Genomic DNA, 22,329 nt, shown 5'->3' with positions numbered 1-22,329 from the left:
AAGGTGGCATGCAAGCCGATTTTTTTTAATGGCAGGCTGCAGGTCCCGGCTGCCGCTGAGCCTGCTGCCGACCTGGGGTTCTGTTCTCTCAGCCGTGTCATAACCTTAGTCCCAGATTTGGACCTTAGCGTCCAAAATATGGGGGTTAGCATGAAAACCTCCAAGCTTAGTTACCAGCTTGGACCTGGTACCTGCTGCCACCACCCAAAAAATTAGAGTGTTTTGGGGCACTCTGGTCCCCTGAAAAACCTTCCCTGGGGACCCCAAGACCCAAATCCCTTGAGTCTCACAACAAAGGGAAATATCCTTTTTCCCTTCCCCCCTCCAGGTGCTCCTGGAGAGATACACAGACACAAGCTCTGTGAAACTACACAGAGTGACTCCCCCTCTCTGTTCCCAATCCTGGAAACAAAAAGTACTTTCCTATTCCCCCAGAGGGAATGCAAAATCAGGCTAGCAATCCAACACACAGATCTCCCCTGATTTCTTCCTCCCACCAATTCCCTGGTGAGTACAGACTCAATTTCCCTGAAGTAAAGAAAAAACTCCAACAGGTCTTAAAAGAAAGCTTTATATAAAAAGAAAGAAAAATACATACAAATGGTCTCTCTGTATTAAGATGATACAATACAGGGTCAATTGCTTAAAGAATATTGAATAAACAGCCTTATTCAAAAAGAATACAAATCAAAGCACTCCAGCACTTATATTCATGCAAATACCAAAGAAAAGAAACCATATAACTTACTATCTGATCTCTTTGTCCTTACACTTAGAAACAGAAGACTAGAAAGTAGAAACTACTTCTCCAAAGCTCAGAGAAAGCAGGCAGACAGAAAAAAGACTCAGACACAAATTCCCTCCACCCAAAGTTGAAAAAATCCGGTTTCCTGATTGGTCCTCTGGTCAGGTGCTTCAGGTGAAAGAGACATTAACCCTTAGCTATCTGTTTATGACACGCCCCCCAAATTGCAGACAGTGGGGAAGCTCACTGGCGGCGATTTCCTTCTAGAACTTGAAAATAAACAGATTAATACAACACATGCACCTTTACATATACTCCTAAGTATATAACTAAACAGACTTGTACATTTTAAGAACACTTTTTAACTACGGAATTCTGGGAAACTCTCACGGGAGAGTGCATGAGCTACTTTGTTAGAAGCTCCTGTGATGTGTTGAATTTTCAAAATCAAAATCTTGGAGAGCTAAACTGCCAACGAAGAAGTTTCTTGTTGTTCCCCTTGGCAGTATGAAGCCACTTTAGTGCAGCATGGTCAGTTGTAGTTGGAACCGCCGTCCCCAAACATATGGGCGTAGTTTTTGCAGGGCGTACACAATGGCATAGCATTCCTTTTCACTGACTGACCAGTGACTTTCCCTCTCAGACAGTTTCTTACTGAGAAACACGACAGGATGGAAGTTGTGATCTGTTGCTTCCTGCATGAGCACCGCTCCTATACCACGCTCAGATGCATCTGTGGTTACTAGGAATGGCTTGTCAAAATCCGGGGCCCTGAGCACAGGGTCAGACATGAGCGTTGCCTTAAGTTGGGTAAAGGCCTTTTGACACTCATCAGTCCACTTAACTGCATTTGGCTGGGTCTTTTTGGTCAGGTCGGTCAGTGGGGCAGCGATTTGGCTGTAGTGTGGTACAAATCGCCTGTAGTATCCGGCCAAGCCTAAGAAGGATTGGACCCTGTTTTCTTTGACCTTGGGACAGGCCACTTTTGGATAGCATCCACCTTGGCCTGTAGGGGGTTTATGGTTCCTCGACCCACCTGGTGCCCCAGGTAAGTCACTCTGTTTTGGTCTATTTGACACTTTTTGGCCTTAACAGTTAGTCCTGCCTGCCTGATGCGCTCAAAGACCTTTTCCAGGTGTAGTAGGTGTTCGGGCCAGGAGTCTGAAAAAATGGCCACATCATCGAGGTAGGCAACTGCAAATTCTTCCAGTCCAGCTAGTAGACCATCTACCAGCCTCTGGAAGGTGGCGGGTGCATTTCGAAGGCCGAAAGGAAGGACATTGAATTCATACACCCCCGCATGGGTGACGAATGCTGACCTCTCCTTGGCAGGTTCATCTAGCGGTACTTGCCAGTACCCCTTGGTTAAGTCTATTGTAGAGATGAACTGGGCACGTCCCAACTTTTCCAATAGCTCATCGGTGCGTGGCATTGGATAGTTGTCCGGACGAGTTACCGCATTTAGCTTACGGTAGTCCACGCAAAAGCGTATTTCCCCATCTGGTTTGGGTACCAGAACCACTGGAGATGCCCATGCACTGGTAGGTGGGCGGATTATACCCATCTGTAGCATGTTCTGGATCTCCCGCTCTATAGCAGCTTGGGCATGAGGAGACACCCGGTAGGGTGGGTTTTTGATTGGGTGAGCATTACCTATATCAATGGAGTGGTATGCCCGTTCAGTCCGTCCTGGGGTGGCTGAGAACAATGGGGCGAAGCTAGTGCACAGCTCCTTGATTTGTTGCCGCTGCAGACGTTCCAGGGTGGTTGAGAGGTTCACCTCTTCCACGCCACCGTCTTTTTTTCCCGTCGTAGTAGACACCGTCAGGCCACTCAGCATCATCTCCCTGGACTGTAACTGACAAACCTGTAAGTCTCTGGAATAGAAAGGCTTGAGAGAATTAACATGGTACACTTTAGGCTTTAGTGAGGAATTGGGAAATGCTATGAGGTAGTTTACAGCTCCCAGGCGCTCTTGGACCGTGAAGGGCCCTTCCCATGATGCTTCCATCTTATGGGCCTGTTGCGCCTTCAAGACCATAACCTGGTCTCCTACCTTGAAGGAACGTTCTCTGGCATGTCTGTCATACCAGGCCTTTTGCTCTTCTTGAGCATCCTTTAGGTTCTCTCTAGCAAGGGCTAAAGAGTGTCGGAGGGTGCTTTGTAGGTTGCTTACAAAGTCCAGAATGTTAGTTCCTGGAGAAGGCGTAAACCCCTCCCATTGCTGCTTCACCAACTGTAATGGCCCCTTAACCTCGTGACCATACACAAGTTGAAATGGTGAAAACCCTAAACTGGGATGTGGTACAGCCCTGTAGGCAAACAGCAACTGCTGCAACACTAGGTCCCAATTATTGGAGAATTCGTTGATGAATTTTCGTATCATGGCCCCCAAAGTTCCATTGAACCTTTCCACCAGGCCATTGGTTTGATGGTGGTACGGGGTGGCAACCAAGTGATTCACCCCATGAGTTTCCCACAGTTTTTCCATGGTCCCTGCCAGGAAATTAGACCCTGAATCTGTAAGGATGTCGGAGGGCCAACCTACCCTGGCAAAGATGTCTGTTAAGGCCAGGCACACAGTGTTAGCCTGGGTGTTGCCTTGAGCTACTGCTTCCTGCCATCGGGTAGCAAAGTCCACTAAAGTCAGTACGTACTGCTTTCCTCTGGGCGTCTTTTTTGGGAAAGGACCCAGAATATTCACAGCTACTCGCTGAAATGGGACCTCAATTATGGGGAGTGGCTGGAGAGGGGCCTTGACCTGGTCTTGAGGCTTTCCCACTCTTTGGCATACCTCACAAGACCGGACATACTTGGCAACGTCCTTGCCCATCCCCTCCCAGTGGAAGGACTTCCCCAACCGGTCCTTGGTTCTGTTCACCCCAGCATGGCCACTGGGATGATCATGGGCTAAGCTTAAGAGCTTCCCCCGGTACTTAGTTGGAACCACCAACTGTTTTTGCGGCTGCCATTCTTCCCGGTGTCCACCAGAAAGAATTTCCTTGTATAAAAGTCCTTGGTCTATAACAAACCGGGATCGATTAGAAGAGCTGAGAGGCGGTGGGGTGCTCCATGCCGCCGCCCAAGCTTTCTGAAGGCTGTCATCCGCTTCCTGCTCAGTCTGGAACTGTTCCCTTGAGGCTGGGGTCACCAGTTCTTCCTCAGACTGTGGACTTGGGCTTGGTCCCTCTGGAAGCGATGTAGGTGATGGGGTTGTTTCCGTTGCTGGTGAACTGCTCTCCGCTGGTGCACCTGAGGGTATTTCAGGCTCTGGCTGAGCCTTTTGGGTATGGCTGTCTTTTGCTTCTGCCAGTTGTGGCTCGCTGGCGCCCACTGGCGTTGAGTTTGAAGATGGGGTTGCAATCGCTGGTGCTGGTTGCTGTTCCAGTTCCGGGCCTCGGACTGGAGGTGCTGTGGCTGTTTAAGTGGTTGGCATGGAATCTGGATCCACTACCTCTGTCTGGGTCTCTGGTAACACAGACGGGGCGTCTGTGGATGGTTCAGGAACAGGGATGGGTCTGGAAGCTTGCCTGGTTTGGCTACGTGTAACCATTCCCACTCTCTTGGCCCGCCTCACCTGGTTGGCTAAGTCTTCCCCCAGTAGCATGGGGATAGGATAATTGTCATAGACTGCAAAAGTCCACATTCCTGACCAGCCTTTGTACTGGACAGGCAGTTGAGCTGTAGGCAAGTCTACAGCTTGTGACATGAAGGGGTAAATTGTAACTTTGGCCTTTGGGTTGATGAATTTGGGGTCAACGAAGGATTGGTGGATAGCTGACACCTGTGCCCCCGTGTCTCTCCACGCAGTAACCTTCTTACCGCCCACTCTCAAATTTTCCCTTCGCTCCAAGGGTATTTGAGAGGCATCCGGGCCTGGGGATCTTTGGGATGATGGTGGTGTAATGAATTGCACTCGCATGGTGTTCTTGGGACAGTTGGCCTTGATATGTCCCAGTTCATTACACTTAAAGCATCTTCCATCTGATGGGTCACTGGGCCGAGGTGAGTTACTGGAGACTGGTGAGGTTGAAGGGTAGGGTATCTGTGGCTTTTCTTGGGTGGTATGTGGGGTCTTTGGCTGTCCTCGGTTGTAGGGTTTATGGTCTGTGTGCCCCCTGGGGTAATCGTTCCCCTTGACAGTAGCTTTCTTGCTTTCTGCCAGTTCCATCCATTTGGCTCCAATTTCCCCCGCCTCAGCGATATCTTTGGGATTTCCATCTTGTATGTACCGTGTGATGTCTTCAGGAACACCATCCAAGAACTGCTCCATTTGTATGAGGAGGTGCAGTTCTTCCAAGGTTTGAATGTTGTTTCCTGTTATCCAGGCCTCATAGTTTTTTGCAATGTAGTAGGCGTGTTTGGGAAATGACACCTCTGGTTTCCACTTTTGGGTCTGAAGCGCCGACGGGCATGATCTGGGGTTATCCCCATTCTGTATCTGGCCTTGGTTTTGAAAAAGTTTATAGTCATTCATTTGCTGCTTAGGCATTTCAGCTGCCACCTCTGCTAAAGGTCCACTGAGCTGTGACCTCAATTCTACCATGTACTGGTCTTCAGGAATGCTGTAACCAAGACAGGCTCTTTCAAAATTTTCCAAGAAGGCCTCGGTGTCATCACCTGCCTTGTAGGTGGGAAATTTTCCTGTGCTGTGGAGCAATAATGGGCGCCGGGTTGTTAGGGTTGGCTGGCACATGCAGCCCAGCTTTTGCCAACTCCAGTTCATGTTTTCTCTGTTTTTCCTTCTCTTCATTCTCTTTTTGTTGTTTTTCCATTTCTTTTTGTTGTTTTTTCCATTTCTTTTTGGTGCTTTTCCATTTCTCGGCGGTGGGCCAACTCTTCTTCTGCTTGTTTCCTTCGGTAGGCCACCTCTTCTTCTTCTAGTTTTCTTTTGTGTGCTGCCTCTTGGGCTGCCTGTTCTCTTTGGAAGGATGCCAGTTTCATGCTTTCTTCCTTTTCTTTCATCTCCATCTCTTTTTGTTTTATTTCCAGTTCCTGTTTGTGTTTTTCCATCTCTCGCCTGTGTTCAGCTTCTTTGATTTGTTCTTCGGCCTCAATTTTTGCCTTAGAAGTCATGGTTCCTGTTTTCTTGTGATGGGGTGCCCTCCGGTGTTTATCTTCTGAACTGCAGGTTCTCTGTTGCCTCCTGAAGTCTGCCTAGCAACAGTGCCTTTAGCTAATTTTCAATGTTAAGTAAACCTGAAAAACCACTTTATTTGCATTCATATAGTGCTGGTAATGACTCTCAATGGGAGTGCTATTGTGTGACAAAAGACCCTCAACAGTCTCTTAATGGCTTCTCGCTTAACATGCAAGCCACAAACTGCCAGAGAGAGCAGAAAAAAAATTCTCTCTGGTTCCCTTTTAAAACCAACTGTTTCTCTCTGCTAAAAAGCCCTTAGCAGAGAAGAGAAAAATATAATATTCCTACTGGCTTCTGGATTCTGTCTATATCCCACCTGCTGCCACTCATGTCATAACCTTAGTCCCAGATTTGGACCTTAGCGTCCAAAATATGGGGGTTAGCATGAAAACCTCCAAGCTTAGTTACCAGCTTGGACCTGGTACCTGCTGCCACCACCCAAAAAAATTAGAGTGTTTTGGGCACTCTGGTCCCCCTGAAAAACCTTCCCTGGGGACCCCAAGACCCAAATCCCTTGAGTCTCACAACAAAGGGAAATAATCCTTTTTCCCTTCCCCCCTCCAGGTGCTCCTGGAGAGATACACAGACACAAGCTCTGTGAAATTACACAGAGTGACCCCCCCTCTCTGTTTCCAGTCCTGGAAACAAACAGTACTTTCCTATTCCCCCAGAGGGAATGCAAAATCAGGCTAGCAAATCCAACACACAGATCTCCCCGATTTCTTCCTCCCACCAATTCCCTGGTGAGTACAGACTCAATTTCCCTGAAGTAAAGAAAAACTCCAACAGGTCTTAAAAGAAAGCTTTATATAAAAAGAAAGAAAAATACATACAAATGGTCTCTCTGTATTAAGATGATACAATACAGGGTCAATTGCTTAAAAGAATATTGAATAAACAGCCTTATTCAAAAAGAATACAAATCAAAGCACTCCAGCACTTATATTTATGCAAATACCAAAGAAAAGAAACCATATAACTTACTATCTGATCTCTTTGTCCTTACACTTAGAAACAGAAGACTAGAAAGTAGAAACTACTTCTCCAAAGCTCAGAGAAAGCAGGCAGACAGACAAAAGACTCAGACACTAAATTCCCTCCACCCAAAGTTGAAAAAATCCGGTTTCCTGATTGGTCCTCTGGTCAGGTGCTTCAGGTGAAAGAGACATTAACCCTTAGCTATCTCTTTATGACAAGCCGCCAGCCCCACTCAACCTGCTGGGGTCCCAGCCAGCTCCGCTCAGCCTCCTGGAGCCAGGGTGAACGGTCTGGGGTTCCACTCACCCAGGGTTCCGTCCACCGGCTTGGGGTTCCATTCGCTCAGGCCTGCAGGAGACTCAGTGGAGCCGGTGGCTGGGACCCCAGCTGGCAGCGGGCTGAGGTCCCAGCCGCCGACCCCGCTCAGCCCGCTGCTGGTCTGGGGTTCCGGCTACCGGCCCCTTGCCAGCCAAGGTCTCAGCCACCGGCCCCGTTCAGCCTCCTGCTAGCCTGGGTGAATGGCAGGAGACTAAGCGGAGTCTTTGGCTTTGACCCTGCTGTCAGCTGAGTGAACGGAACCCCAGGTCTGCAGCAGGCTCAGCGGTGGCTGAGATTCGCAGCCTGCCATTAAAAAAAAAAAAAATCAGCTCGCATGCCACCTTTGGCATGTGTGCTGTAGGTTGAGGACCCCTGTTCTAGTGTATACTGTACTTTATAGTAATTTTCACTATACACAATTTTCCTCTTACGCGCTGACCTTAGAACCGAACCCCCATGTAAGATGTGACTGCACTGTATTCATTTCTGAAAATTTATAATAAGTGATTCTCTGGGGTGTGTGTGCCCAGTGGAAGTTTTGCCTAGGATGCAAAATATCCTTGCACTGGCCCTGCCCTAGCTTAGTGTAAATTAGGTACATGGGAGTGGGACACCTCAGCATCAGCCTCCCCCCACCCCACACAGCAGAGAGGAAGACGCTCCCAGTTCAAGTGGCCGTGGAATCCGGGGAGGAAGGAGGCGGGGTACAGGAGCAGTGGTGGCTGCACACGGCAGTGGAGGAGGGGGGAGGAGGGGCACCCCTGCTTCTGAGAAGTCACCTGGCTCGACTGATCGTCCAACTGCGCCTTGTAGCTCAGATCCTTCCCCCCTACTCCTCCCTTACCCAGAAGGCCGGCTCTGGTCTCATTCTCCTCCCCTCCCCACCAGCAGCCTCACTTCCAGCACTTGGAGATGAGGATCTATACCTCGAACTCCTGGGTGCCAGGGATGGGGCGACAGACTGTGGGGTCAGTGCAGGGGTAGGTGCCGCAGCTGGAGCCCAGCCGCAAGAGCAGCGTGAGGAGAAGAGGGCCAGCAGCAGCGGGAGAAGCATGCACCATGATCCCTGAACAGCCACCTGCTGAGAAATCGCGAGTGGGGCTAGTTCGTCCCCTGCCCTGACCCAGCTGGCCACTGGGAGCGGCGCCTGCGGGCGGGAGGTGGAGGCAGTGGGCAGAACCCCCTGGCCATCCTAGGAGCTGGACATGCTGACTGCTTGCCCGGAGCCGTGTGGCGCGGAGGCTGGCTGGGAGCCTGCCAGCCCTGCTGCGTGGCCCCACCAACAGGACAGTCTATGGCCTGGTGAGCGGTGCTGACTGGAGCCTCCAGGATCCCTTTTTGACCCGGTGTTCCAGTCCAAAATCAGAGACCTGTTCACCCTATTCGGCAATCCAGCCTGCTGTCCAGGGCAGGTGTAGGGTCCGGGGCTCCCTGCAGAAGCCTGGGCTCCCTGTGCAGATGTTATCACGGCCCAGCTTCCGGTCTGGCCAGGGGGCAGGACTTCAGAGGAAAAAGGCAAAGCAGGGGGTGTGGCTTTGGCGAGAGGAGGAGTGAGGCTCCTGCATGTGTCCCACTTTTGCCTTTAGAAGAGTTGGTCACCCAGAGATAGGGGCTGGCAGGAGTTTTACCCAAAGGGCTGAGAATTTACCAGGCAAATGTCCACCCAGAGTCCCTCCACGCATACACCCAGCTTCCAATTTCATATATGTGTTTAAAGACAATTTCCTTATTTTGGGGGGGAGGGGTCTAACTCCTGGTCTGACAGCACTGAACAGAGGCTGGTCTGATTTCTGCGCAGGATTTGGTGTCCAACCAGAGTCACTGTTATCCGCAAGGAGTGGAATTGGGGTTTGGTTTGGGTTCAGTGGCAGTCGGTGTGTTCGGTTCCTGTTCAGTTACTGGGAAGGCCCCAGAAGTGGGGAGGGGGTTGGGAGTGAGCCCTGTGGCTTGCTTCAGTGGGGAACTGAATTTGAGGCATGAGGCCTGCCTCAGGTGGGGCAATGGGGGGAGGAGCTGCCCTAAGGGGTAGGGGTGGGTGAGAGGAGGCCTATCTAAGGGGAAGAAGAATTGAGCAGCCTTTGTTCTTGGCCTTGAAGAGTTAATGTTAACTTCTGGGACAGGGAGCCCCCACTTCTCTTCCCCCTCCCTCCCTGCTCCTGTGGGCTGCCCCCTTCTCTTCTCCTACTGGGACAGACCGTTCTGGTAACGATAACATTTCTGGGGGTTCTTTTGGTGTCCTGTTTATAATGAGTGAGATCAGAGTAGGCTTTATTTTATTTTGTCAAATATTGAGCTGAAAAATTGCTGAAACTTCATTTCAATAGGGAGCTGTTTTTTTTTTCCAAGTTTGATTCAGGTTCACTGAGGACGAGGAAAAATGATGTTTTAAGTCTGGTTCCAGTTCAGTTAAGCATATTGGTTCAAGCTGGTTCTCTGGTTCTGTTCTGGTGTGAGTCCAGGTGGGCAAATGAAATCTGCAGCCACTGCACTGTCCTCATATGGAGAGGCTGGTTACTTCTAGGGCAGAGGAGGCTGGTGTCTTTCTCTGTCTGCTCATGATTAAGGCTGCGAGTTTGTCACAGGAGGTCCTGGAAGCTAGAAGCTTAGGGAGGAAGATGTCGCCGCTTCTGAGAAACCAGGTAGGGAGCCTGCGAGCCCAGCCAGCCCTGCCCCAGAACACCGGCAGGGTCTTGGGCTGCTTCCACCCGAGCATCCACAGTAACCCCTAGACCGCCCTCCCCCGAGCTTCTGCGGACCCACTCAGGCCGCTAACTCCCAGCACCCATGCCGAGACCCCCCAAGCACCCACAGCACTCCCAAGAATTAGTCAGGGGTATAGTACAAGTCATGGACAGATCATGGGCCGTGATATTTTGTTTACAGCCTGTGATCTGTCCATGAATTTTACTAAAAATATCTGTGACTCTAAGGGAGCCTTACCCATGATATTGGGTTGATGTTGCCTCCTGCATTTTGATCTAGGTCCCAGACTAAGCAGCTGCTGCTCCCAAGCAGAGTCTTTTCCAAGGAGAGACCCTCATTAACCCCCCTCTGTGTCCTCCAATGGGGGATGGGATGGGATGGGGGTTGGGACAAACGAACAACTTTCTCTGGTGGATAGACCCAGCCCCTGGGGCAGCCCCGGGCTCTGCCCATACCATCCCCTGAGCCGGAGCCTGCAGGTGATGGAAGAGACCCGGAGGAAAGGGCTGGGACCGGGCAGGACACTGCCTCTGCGCAAAGGGCCCCTTTCAGGGAGCTGCTGGTGAGTTTGTGCCAGATGGAGAGGGGCTCCCCCTGTGCCTGCCTCCCCGAGCTGCTGCTCCCAGTGAAACAGCCAGGCTCCCCCTGAAGAGCAAACGCCCATGGGAACGGGACAGTCTCCAGTTCTCCCAGGCAGAGGGGGAGGGAAGGAGACAGGAAAGGGAGGAGTGAGATGGAAAGGGGCAGCAGGAGCAAGAAGTGGGGAGGGAGTTGCTCAGCTCCCAGCCCTCCCCGGATCCATTCCCTGCACCCCCTGGGCAGACTGACTCTCCTGGGAACAAGGGGAGGAGCTGACAGAGGAGAAGCCAGATCCTGCCTCTGCCTAGTCCCTGCGCTGCTGGGTGGATTTGCTGCCGTCTGGGACAATGTCAGAAGGAATCTCCCAAAGTGGCTCCTTTGATTCTGCTCTTTTCTAGCATTTATCTCAGCGACTCCCACAGTATTCTTGCCAGCAAGTTAAAATAGTGTGGGCTGGACGATTGGACTATAAAGTGGATAGAAAGCTGGCTAGATCGTCGGGCTCAATGGGTGGTGATCAACGGCTCCATGTCTAGTTGGCAGCCCGTTTCTAGTGGAGTACCCCAAGGGTCGGTCCTGGGGCCGGTTTTGTTCAGTATCTTCATTAACGATCTGGAAGATGGCGTGGACTGCACTCTCAGCAAGTTTGCAGATGACACTAAACTTAGAGGAGTGATAGATACGCTGTAGAGTAGGGATAGGATATAGAGGAACCTAGACAAATTAGAGGACTGGGCCAAAAGAAACCTGATGAGGTTAACAAGGACAAGTGCAGAGTCCTGCATTTAGGGCGGAAGAATTCCATTCACTGTTACTGCATCTGAGGAAGTGGGTATTCACCACGAAAGCTCATGCTCCAAAACGTCTGTTAGTCTATCAGGTGCCACAGGATTCTTTGCTGCTTTTACAGATCCAGACTAACACGGCTACCCTCTGATACTTGTTACAAACTGGGGACCGAATGGCTAGGAAGCAGTTCTGCAGAAAAGGACCTAGGGGGTTATAGTGAATGAGAAGCTGGATATGAGTCAACAGTGTGTCCTTGTTGCCAAGAAGGCTAACGGCCTTTTGGGCTGTATAAGTAGGAGCATTGCCAGCAGATCGAGGGATGTGATCGTTTCCCTCTATTCGACATTGGTGAGGCCTCCTCTGGAATACTGTGTCCAGTTTTGGGCCCCACACTACAAGAAGGATATGGAAAACTTGGAAAGAGTCCAGGGGAGGGCAACAAAAATGCTTAGGGAGCTGGAGCACATGACTTATGAGGAGAGGCTGAGGGAACTGGGATTGTTTAATCTGCAGAAGAGAAGAATGAGGGGGGATTTGATAGCAGCTTTCAACTACCTGAAAGGGGATTCCAAAGAGGCTGGATCTAGACTGTTGTCAGTGGTACCCGATGACAGAAGAAGGAGTAATGGTCTCAAGTTGCAGTGGGGGAGGTTTAGGTTAAATATTAGGAAAAACGTTTTCACTCAGAGAGTGGTGAAGCACCAGAATGGGTTACCTCGGGAGGTAATGGAATCTCCTTCCTTAGAGGTTTTTAAGATCACGCTTGAGAAAGCCCTGGCTGGGATGATTTAGTTGGGGATTGGTCCTGCTTTGAGCAGAGTTTGAACTAGATGACCTCCTAAGGTCCCTTCCAACCCTGATATTGTATGATTCTATGACTCTGTCCCTGGGGATGTTTAAAAGTGTCTCGAGGATGTCTTAGTGTTGGTGGGAGGGGCTGCATGTGTGTTGTAATAAAGTGACTGAGGGTTTTGCCTGAGTGGCAGAGTCCAAAGCATCTGTGTGCAGGGAGAGAGCCTGGGGGGAATCGAGGTGTGAAATGGACTCAAGGCCCTTCTGAAACCTCCCCCATCACCCCTCTCACCCTGACAGGCTGAGGAATCACGTCCGTCTTCCAGGGGACAGGGAAGGGAAATGGCTGTGATGGAGCCAGCTCAGGTAGGGGACTTACAGGGAGCTGTGGGGGGGGGGAGTTGCTGTAGAAGGGGAGGGGCAGGACAAACCTGCTGGGACACATTCAACTTGGAGCCTGATTTCTGAACAGGCCCATTCGCATGTGGGGAAGGAGGGAACATTCCCCCATTTCTCATACAGGAAACACCCCCCTGGGCAGGGCTGGGAAACTGACCAGACTCCCAGGGCTGGAGCCTGACCCCACTGGCCAGAGGCTGCTGTGAAATACACAGGGAAGCTGTTGGGATTCTTGTCCCCGTCCCCAGCTCAGAGCTCTGCTTCCCACATTAGCCTGTGGCTGGCAGGCGTGTGGGAAATGAGAAGACCCTACCCTGCTCTGTATGCTGGGGAGACAAGGAGCTGTCACCTTCTCCCACCCCCGAAGCCTCCTGAGTGCTCTGAGGAGGGTGGGGGTGGTATTCTACTTCTCTGGGCCTCCTCTGCCATGATTAGTGGGATTATAGTTGGGGCAAGAGGTGCTGAGTGGGGAACTCTTGTTGTTTCAGATTCCGGTGACCTTCGAGGAGGTGGCTGTGTATTTCACCCAGGGGCAGGGGGCTCTGCTGGACCCCGCTCAGAGAGCCCTCTACAGGGATGTCATGCAGGAGAACCATGAGACAGTGACCTCGCTGGGTAAGGGATTTCCATCCCCTTGGTTATTGGAAGCTGCGGGGTCTGAGTATCTGACTCTGGTCAGGTTCTTCCCTGGTCAGTCAGATTAGGGGAGGAGGAGGGTCGCCTGGTCCACAGCACCAGTGTGCATAGGCCCCTACTCCATGGGTGCTTCTGGGCTGGAGCACCCAGAGGGAAAAATTAATGGGTGCTCTGCACCCTACAGCATCCAAGCTCCCCTCCCCTACCTCCTCCTCTCACCCGAGCGCACAGTGTCCCCGCTCCTTCACCTATCTCGCAGTGTTTCCCGCCTGGCCAGCGCCAAACAGCTGTTTGATACTTGGAGGGGGGGGCAGGAGAGGGAGCGGGAACATGGTGTACTCAGGGCAAGAGGTGGAGCCGGGGCAGGGATTTGGGGAAGGAGTTAGAATAAGGGCAGGCGGGGGGGAATTGGGGTGGGGACTTTGGGGATGGGGTTGAAATGGGAGCTAGGATGGATCGGGGCCTCATGGAAGAAGTGGCGTGGGGGTGGAGGCAGAAGTGGGGTTGAGTCGGAGCCTATGCCGGTATGAGAGACACTTGCATCTCCATACCCCATTCAAGGGAACCAGAGAGTCAGAAAGCTAATGGACAGGCTAATTCATCCCTGTCTCTCCAGCTGCCCAGGAGCTAGAAGCAGGGAACTGCCCTGCCTGTATTATTTCTCCTTCACACACCGTTCACCTGCCATCTTGGGAGTAGCTCCATCCGTTAGGAGGGCTCTCGGTGCTGCAGGCTTGGAAATAGGCAGAGCTTAATACCTGAGCTGTGTGTGTGTCAACAAGTCCCCCAGAGCATCTACCCTAAGACCTCCTAGTGAGGGGGTAACAACACCTCCACAGCCTCGGATATCTGCTGCTCCCAAGGGGTCTGAGTTACCACAGTCCCATGTAGTGTCAGGTTACTCTCAGGGAATGTTCCTTGTGACAGATACTCTACCAATGCTCCATGCACCCTGACTTTGCCTGATTTCACCTCCGGAGCAGGATTCCCCATTCCCAAACCTGACCTGATCGCCCGGCTGGAACGAGGGGAAGAGCCATGGGTCCTGGATCTCAAGGCCGCTGAGGAAAGTGTGAGCCTGAGAGGTACCTGCACAGGTGAGGAGTCAGAGAAACGGAGACAGAACTATCTTGAGAGTGAAGGAAAAAGCTGGGACTCCCAAAACATGCCATGAGCGAGAGCCCTCAGTTCTGCCCCGTCTCACCCAGATCAGGGCTGCAGTCAGCAGGTGTCGTATCATCAAGGCATATATCAGTCACAGCTTCCCACCCATCCTGTGAACTCTCGTGAATTTCCGCGCCGAGTTTACTTCCCTGGGAGCACTTGGGTGGGATGTAGAGGCAGGATCCAACTTCTCCATCTCCCCAACAGTCAGTGTGTTGTGTTTTCCCTCTTTGCTATTCCCCTTTCTGTCCTTTCTCCCCGGCACAGGCAGTGACTCCCGTCTGGCTTCTCTCTCCCAGCAGGTGATAGGACAGTGAGTGAGAACAAGGAGGAGAATCAGCAGGAGGACGGTCCTGAGCAAGAGATGTTTTCGAAAAAAGCTGAAGAGAATTTTTCCGAGGGCTTGGAACAGGGAGAAGCCTGGGGAAATGGACACGGATCAGAGATGCAGCTGGGAAACTATCCCATTCAGAAACTGGATAAATCCACTGAATGTGGCAGAGGATGGAAGGATCCCAAGGAAAGCACAATTCAGCAGACAAATCACAATGAAGAGAAACCCTACAAATGCCTTGACTGTGAGAAAAGATTTAATGCGAGGTCACAGCTTATGTCACATAACAAAATCCACACAGGAGAGAAGCCCTATAAATGCCTCGACTGTGGGAAAAGCTTCGTCGACAGAATAAAATTTACTAGTCATCAGAGAATGCATACAGGAGAGAGACCGTATAACTGCTTTGACTGTGGGAAAAGCTTCATACATAAGTCAAGGCTTACTGTACACCAGAGAGTACACACAGGAGAGAGACCCTATATATGCTGTGAGTGTGGGAAAGGTTTTATTCGGAGCTCAGAGCTTATTACACATGAGATCACCCACACAGGAGAGAGACCCTTTAAATGCCTTGCGTGTGGGAAAGGTTTTAGTCAGCGTGCAACACTTATTGCACATGAGACAACTCACACTGGAGAGAGACCCTATGAATGCCATGAATGTGGGAAAGGTTTTAGTCAGCGTGTAACACTTATTACACATCAGCGAACCCACACAGGAGAGAGACCCTATAAATGCCAGGAGTGTGGGAAAAGTTTCAGTGTGAAATCAACCCTTAATGCACATCAGAAAACCCACACAGGAGAGAGACCCCATAAATGCTTTGAGTGTGGGAAAAGCTTCATTCAGAAGTCAAAGCTTAGTGAACACCAGAGAGTACACACCGGAGAGAGACCATATAAATGCCTCGACTGTGGGAAAACTTTCCTTAAGCGCTCAGATCTTATTAAGCATCAGAGTATCCACACACCAAGCGAGAAATCCTATAAATGCCTCGACTGTGGGAAAAGTTTCCCTGACAGAATAAAACTTACTGGACATCAGAGAATCCATACAGGAGAGATGCCCCATAAATGCTTCGACTGTGGGAAAAGCTTCATACACAAGTCCAGGCTTATTGTGCACCAGAGAGTGCACACGGGAGAGAAACCCTTTAAATGCCATGAGTGTGGGAAAAGTTTTAGTCAGCGTGGAGCACTTATTACACATCAGCGAAGCCACACAGGAGAGAGACCCTATGGATGCCTTGAGTGTGGGATAAGTTTTATCTCAAGTTCAGCCCTTGCTCATCATAGCAAAATCCACATGGGAGAAAGACCTTATAAATGCCATGAGTGTGGGAAAGGTTTTAGTCAGCGTGTAACACTTATTAGACATCAGCGAACCCACACAGGAGAGAGACCCTATGGATGCCTTGAGTGTGGGAAAAGCTTCATTCAGAAGTCACAACTTATTTTACACCAGAGAGTGCACACAGGAGAGAAACCCTTTCAATGCTGTAAATGTGAGAAAAGTTTTATTCGGAGCACAACGCTTATCTCACATCAGAGAACCCACACAGGGGAGAAACCTTATAAATGCCTTGAATGTGGCAAAAGTTTTAGTCAGAGCTCAAATCTTATTGCACATAAGAGAAGCCACACAGGAGACAGACCCTATAAATGCTTGGACTGTGGGAAAAGCTTCAGTAAGAGCTCAGCGCTGACCGAACATCAGAGAAAGCACAAGAATGAGACCCCCTAGGAATAACTTGACTGCAGGAAAAGATTCAAGTTGACTTCTGTCATAAACAGATAGTTAAGGGTTAATAGAACAGGAGTACTTCATGTCTCTTTTGACTGTAAAGGGTTAACAAGTTCAGTGAGCCTGGCTGTCACCTGACCAGAGGACCAATCAGGGGACAGGATACTTTCAAATCTTGAGGGAGGGAAGTTTTTGTGTGCTGTTAGTGTTTGGTGGTGGTTCTCTCTGGGTTCTGAGAGTGACCAGAGATGCAACCAGGTTTCTCTCCAAGCTCTCCAATACAGGCTCTTATATGTCCAGAATAGTAAGTACTAGGTAGATAAAGCAAGTTAGGCTTATGTTTGTTTTCTTTATTTGCAAATGTGTATTTGGCTGGAAGGAGTTCAAATTTGTATTTTGCTGAAAGAATTTTAATTTATACTTGTATACTTATGCTGGGAGGGTATTCCCAGTGTCTATAGCTGAAAGACCCTGTAACATATTCCATCTTAAATTTACAAAGATACTTTTTACTGTTTTTTCTTTCCTTAATTAAAAGCTTTTCTTGTTTAAGAACCTGATTGTTTTTTATTCTGGTGAGACCCCAGGGGGCTGGGGCTGGATCCACCAGGGAATTGGTGGGGAGAAAGGAGGGAAGGGGGAGAGAGAGGTTAATTTTCTCTCTGTGTTAGGATTACTTTCTCTCTCAGGGAGAGTCTGGGATGGGGAGAGAGAAGGAGGGGGGAAGGTGAATTTTCCTCTCTGTATTAAGATTCAAGGAGTTTGAATCACAGTGATCTTCCAGGGTAACCCAGGGAGGGGAAGCCTGCGAGAGACAATGGTGAGGGAAAGGGTTTACATTCCTTGTGTTAAGATCCAGAAGGACTGGGTCTTGGGGGTTCCCGGGCAACATTTTGGGGGGACCAGAGTGTACCAGGCACTGGAATTCCTGGTTGGTGGCAGCGCTACAAGTCCTAAACTGATAATTGAGCTTAGAGGAATTCATGCTTGTACCCCATCTTTCGGACACTAAGGTTCAGAGTGGGGAATTATACCATGACAACTTCACACATCAGTGATCCCCACAACAGAGACCTTGAATGTAGGGGAGCTTCATTTGGTGCTCCCGGAGTATCAGGAGTGTGCAAATCCCCAACAGAAAGAAACCTTTGAGATGTTCTCAGTGTGGAAAATGCTCCAAGTGGCGCTAACGCCATGTTGGACATCAGAGACTCCTCCACACAGCAGGGAAATTCTTTCAGGAGCCTGACTGGGACCGACAATTGTGACAAACCCATTTCCTTATTCCCACACACTTCAGGGGCATTTGGCTCCCAAGGATCCAGCTGCCCGTCACTGGGGGGAGGATCCAGCAGCAGCTGAGCATCAGCTGGTCAGTGACCCCTCTGGATCTGCCTGGTCTAAGCAAACCCCAGGCGGAGGAGGAGAAACCCCCATCAGCCCCTCCTCCCTGCTGCAGCCCTGGCTGCTGAGCTGATGGGCCACAGGTGGGGGAAGGGAAAGAGAGAAACTCCTCCAGCTGCCCCCTCTGCCTGGCTGAAGTCCCCGCCATCCCTTCCCCTAGCAGCTGGGATCCCCCTGCCATGGAGATGAGGAGAAGGACAATAGGACCAGGTCTCACCTTCACGCTAAACACCTCTCCCCATTCCCCATCTTCCACCATCCCCTGGGCTGGGCTCCCACACTGACCTGGAGCTGTTACCTGCAAGGTGAGTGTCCCTGGGGCTGGTAACTCCTCCCTTCCCCACATCCCTCACTGGATCACTTGTGCCCTCTGCCCCTTCTCCCTGCCCCCTTTGCATTCAGACAGCAGCATTAGCAGAGACTGATTCCCGCAGGGTCTTTTCTTGGAAGCCTGGATTTCCCACCTCTGCTACTACAGCATCAGCCTGTGAGAGGGAAACAGCGTTACCTAGTGGGTAGAGCACTGGCCTGGGACTCAGGAGACATCAGCTCTGTTCCCAGCGCTGCCAGTAGCTTGCAGGGTGGCCGGAGACAAATCTGTGCCTTCCAGAGAGGGAATAAATGGGAAGTGATAATATCAGCCTCCGAGTGTCTGTCTAGGGCAGGAGAAGTGGTTGGGATTAGCTGGTGCATCTCCTTTGTTCCTCCACCCCTTTCTCTAGTCTAGACTGACTCTGAGCAGTTTATTCCAATCCCCCATTAGCAAAGTGATTGTTAGAGTCACTAAGTGCCCCCTTGGCAGTCAGATTGTCTCATTCCCAGACATCCTCACATTGCTCCAGGTTCTGCTGAAAAGCATTTCATTTTTTCTGCTTCTTCTCCCTTATCCGCCAGCACTCAATAGAGTCTAAAAGAGCTGGAGCAGGGATAGCAAAATAATGTGGTGTTTCAACTTCTGTGTTATTCCCTCCCACCCCCATCAACCTCACACATCTCTCACAGAGCAGCTTCTGCCCAAGCCATGCAGAGTTTATCCTTTTCCCTTTCTACCCCTCCACCTTCATGTGTGTCATTTACCACAGTGTCCTTTCCCACCATGCTTAGGAATCAGGCTTTGATTCCTTTGATCCTCAATCAGGCCCCTGAGGGCTGAGGAAGAAAATGTCACATTCCTGAAGGGGAAATTCAAATGAACCCCAAAGCACAGTTTGAGCTTCAAGCCCAGCCGCCAGCTACTGGTAACGTGGCATCTGGAGTTTTTCCAGGCAAATCCAGGTCATTTGTAGATAGGAAGTTTTTGGCTGTTTGTCTTTTTTTCCTCTTTCTTTTATGACAAGGATGCTAAAGCTTTTCTCAATAACCAGTCAAATAGTGCGGCGGTGCTGAGGAAAGGAGCTTTGGCCTGTTCAGCAGGAAATGGGCAAATTGTTCCCAAGATTTTGAGTTTTAAAATTCTCTGGGTTTTCACTTCATGAACAGGAAAGTGATTTGTAGTCCACTCTGGAATGTGGGTTTTTCTCTTCTTGGTGAAAGTTATTTTGTCATTTATTTTGATAATAAATAAGTTTTAAAGGACCTAGTTCAGATTTCTGGGGGACTTCAAAAGAGAAATGATAATTTGCCACAATAGTCCTTACTGATTTTCTTCTCACATCACATTTGCTTCTTCTTTGAACAGTGAAAGTAACCAGTGTCTGTCAGCAAAACGCTGAGAGTGAGTGCTGGATACGCACTCCGAGAGTCAGGGACTGAAATGGGGAAGGAAGTGACTGCCTGATCCATGCAGAGATGTGAGATACAATCAGGAGGGGGAGAGGGTGGCCGGGTCGGCAGGGCCTTGAAAGGGCACTGTTTGCCCTTGCGAGGCAGAGAGCTCAGTCTGAGAACTGTGAACTCAGTGCACAAATCCCAGAGAGGAAATGTCCTACAAGTGCTGGGTGAAGTCGTCCTTGAACTCCGAAGGGCTACCAATGATGCCCCAAGAGGACTGATGTGGAGAGCGGTTGGTGACTCCCCATTGCTGAGAGGAGGAGGCCGGGCAAATGCCTCTCTCATGGATTGTTAGTGCTTTTCTACCAGCTTTAACTTGTTCCACTTTCCCTGGGGCACCTGTGTGGCTGGAGCATCAGTGTGCTGGGTTGGGGCTAGGGTGACCAGATGTCCCGATTTTATAGGGAGAGTCTTGATTTTGGGGTCTTTTTCTTGTATAGTCTCCTATTACCCCCCACCCACTGTCCCGATTTTTCACTCTTGCTGTCTGGTCACCCTAGCTGGGGCTGAAATGCACCATGCCGACCTGGGTTTGGGGAGGGAGGACAGAATTTAGCTTTCTTTCTTGCTTTGAAATAATAAAGCAGAATTTAATTTCTCAAACTCCCAGTGTCCCTTGTCTTGAATAATGGGAGGAGGGAGAATGGTCTTTAATGGACTCACTCAGATGCTGTCTGGCTGTCACCCATTGACGCAGCTGGGAAAAAGGCTAGTATTATTCTGGAGTGTATTAATGTATGTAAGTTGCCGGAGGTCATCGTAATGCTCTGCTGGACACTAGGGAGCCCTCAGCTTGAGTCCTGTGTCCAGTTCTGGACACCACACACTTTAGGAAAGATGAGGACAAATTGGATTGAGGCCCAAGGAGATTAACAGAAAATGATCAAAGATTTAGAAAACCCGATCTGTTGAAGGAGGCTAAAAGAAATGGGTCTCTTAGGCGTGAGAAAAGCAGACTGGTGATGGTCTGCCGCCATGCTAAGGGCTATTATACAAAGACTGGGGAGCAGTTATGCTCCATGGCCACTGAAGGAAGGACTCTAAAAGTGTTAAGATGCAGTGCAGGAGATTTAGGGTAGAGATTAGGAAAACTTTCTATCCAGGAGGATATTTAAGCTGTGGAGTTTGGTGTTGAGTTTTCTTTTTTGTTTTTTTTTAAGCCCCTTGGAGCTGTTGCTTCACCGTCCCTGAGCTCCACACACTGCAGGTTCCGGCTGTGACATTTTCTCAGGATGCCCTGGACTGTGAATCTCCTTGTTACTCCCCAGCCTCAGCACTAGGGGGACGTGTTGCTGCTGAGCTGGGTGTCAGTTCCCTGTCACCTGCAGGCTTTAGCTCCCCACAAAACCCCCCCAGGGCTCTGCCAGTCCTTACGTTGCCTTGTAGATTAACACTAGGCACAGCCTCTTCCTTGAACTTCTCTAAAGTGTCCTTGGGATGAGGTGCACCAGCCCCACACTGAGTAACAAGGCCTTAAAGGATTGTTTTGGGCTTAGCCAGCTCTGCCCCGCCACACCTGCAGCAAATTCTCCATCTGCTGGAGGAATTAAAAGGCAGCAAATTAGCTGAGCTGGGAGCAGTGCTGAAGATGAGCAGACCTGCAGTCCACATCTCCAGTAGAGCAGAGCACCATGAAAGCTAAAGGCTCTGATACAGCTGCCTAAAGGGGCCCTCCATAAGAAAAGGGAGGACCCTCCGCATAGACAAGCAGAGAGGGAAGTATTCTGTGGCCCTGGACAGTGGTAACTTCCTCTTGCTTCCTTGGCATTTGGATTTTCCCATCAGGTGAAGGCCTTGGACTGAGGTGACCCCAGGGTGGGAGACGAGAGGAAGAGGCCCAGGGAGGACAGACTTAAGTAGTGTTGGTTGCCAGGTTACTGGTAGCTAAAAGGGCCCTGAGTCAGAGCCCGGTAGAGTGGGAGGGCCTGGGATGCCCTCCCCAAGACCACCTTGGCAGTCCAGGGTTGTGGCTGTGATCACTAGGCCCACGCTTCCCAACAGACCCTGAGTTCAAACCATTATTGTTCTTCTGCAGTGTCCTTCCCATGTAAACTGTCCCCAAGGGGACAATACCAGCTTGTTTGACTCAATTGAGGATCAGTGTCAATATAACCTCACAGCACTGAGATGTCTTTTTAGTGAAAACACACAGGAATTTATCAACAAAGACTAAGATTTAACCGTGTGACTTCATCTGATAAAATGTGACTATGGAGATCATTGTTGCTACTACTGTTTCATAATTGCAACAGATCTTGTACAAAGTGCATCAAGGGAGGTTTCAATAGAATGCAGGCAGGGGCAGGGAGTTGTATGGGTCTGTGGTGCCCGTGCTCCAGGAATATTCAGAGCACAGGGGCCCGGCTCCATCAATGTTCGAGAGACCTGGCCCCACCTGCCATCCCGCGCACCTCCCCCAGAGCGTCTCCCAGACCCTCTTGTTGTCCCCGGCCACTTAAAATCTCCTGGCAGCGCAGTGGAGCTAAAGTGGCTTCCTGCTCGGCCTCACTCCACGCAGCTCATTGCTCCTGGAAGTGGCCAGCATGTCTCTGTGGCCCCTAGGGGAGGGGGTGTCTCCATGCGCTGCCCCCGCCTCAAGCACCAACTCTGCCACTAGAGCTGCAGCCAGTGGGAACTGCAGAGAGCAGTGCATGGAGACCTCTGCCCCCCTTGCCTAGGAGCCACTACCAGAGGGGTGTGCGGGTCGCTTTCAGGAGCCACCCAAAGTAAGCACTGCACCTCACAGCCCTTCCCGCACCCCAACCCCCTGCCCCAGCCCAGAGCCCGCCACCTGCATCCAAACTCCCTCCCAGAGCCCTCACCCCTCCC

The 22,329-nt window shown here is 50.5% G+C and overlaps 3 protein-coding genes across 6 annotated transcripts in view; all 3 read left to right on the top strand.

Moving 5' to 3' along the window:
- The window catches only part of LOC127033143 (zinc finger protein OZF-like), a 4,328-nt gene extending 4,225 nt beyond the window's left edge, over positions 1-103 (top strand). Inside the window, exon 4 of the mRNA XM_050920947.1 lies at positions 93-103. Coding sequence (XP_050776904.1) covers positions 93-103 — 11 coding nt within the window. The remainder of the gene's footprint in view (positions 1-92) is intronic.
- LOC127033277 (zinc finger protein 883-like) overlaps positions 1-22,329 on the top strand; it is a 68,457-nt gene that overhangs the window by 12,915 nt on the left and 33,213 nt on the right. The gene's annotated exons all lie outside the window — the stretch shown is intronic.
- Positions 8,469-22,329, top strand: part of LOC127033142 (uncharacterized) — a 31,986-nt gene continuing 18,125 nt past the window's right edge. Inside the window, exons 1-6 of the mRNA XM_050920946.1 lie at positions 8,469-9,823; positions 10,306-10,449; positions 12,348-12,413; positions 12,935-13,061; positions 14,066-14,179; positions 14,546-16,322. Coding sequence (XP_050776903.1) covers positions 9,683-9,823; positions 10,306-10,449; positions 12,348-12,413; positions 12,935-13,061; positions 14,066-14,179; positions 14,546-16,322 — 2,369 coding nt within the window. The 5' untranslated portion in view covers positions 8,469-9,682. The remainder of the gene's footprint in view (positions 9,824-10,305; positions 10,450-12,347; positions 12,414-12,934; positions 13,062-14,065; positions 14,180-14,545; positions 16,323-22,329) is intronic.

Source organism: Gopherus flavomarginatus, chromosome 12 (genome assembly GCF_025201925.1).
Source record: "Gopherus flavomarginatus isolate rGopFla2 chromosome 12, rGopFla2.mat.asm, whole genome shotgun sequence".
NCBI lineage: Eukaryota > Metazoa > Chordata > Testudines > Testudinidae > Gopherus > Gopherus flavomarginatus.
Note: the sequence above shows the minus strand (reverse complement) of the source record. Positions and strands in the feature narration are given on the sequence as shown.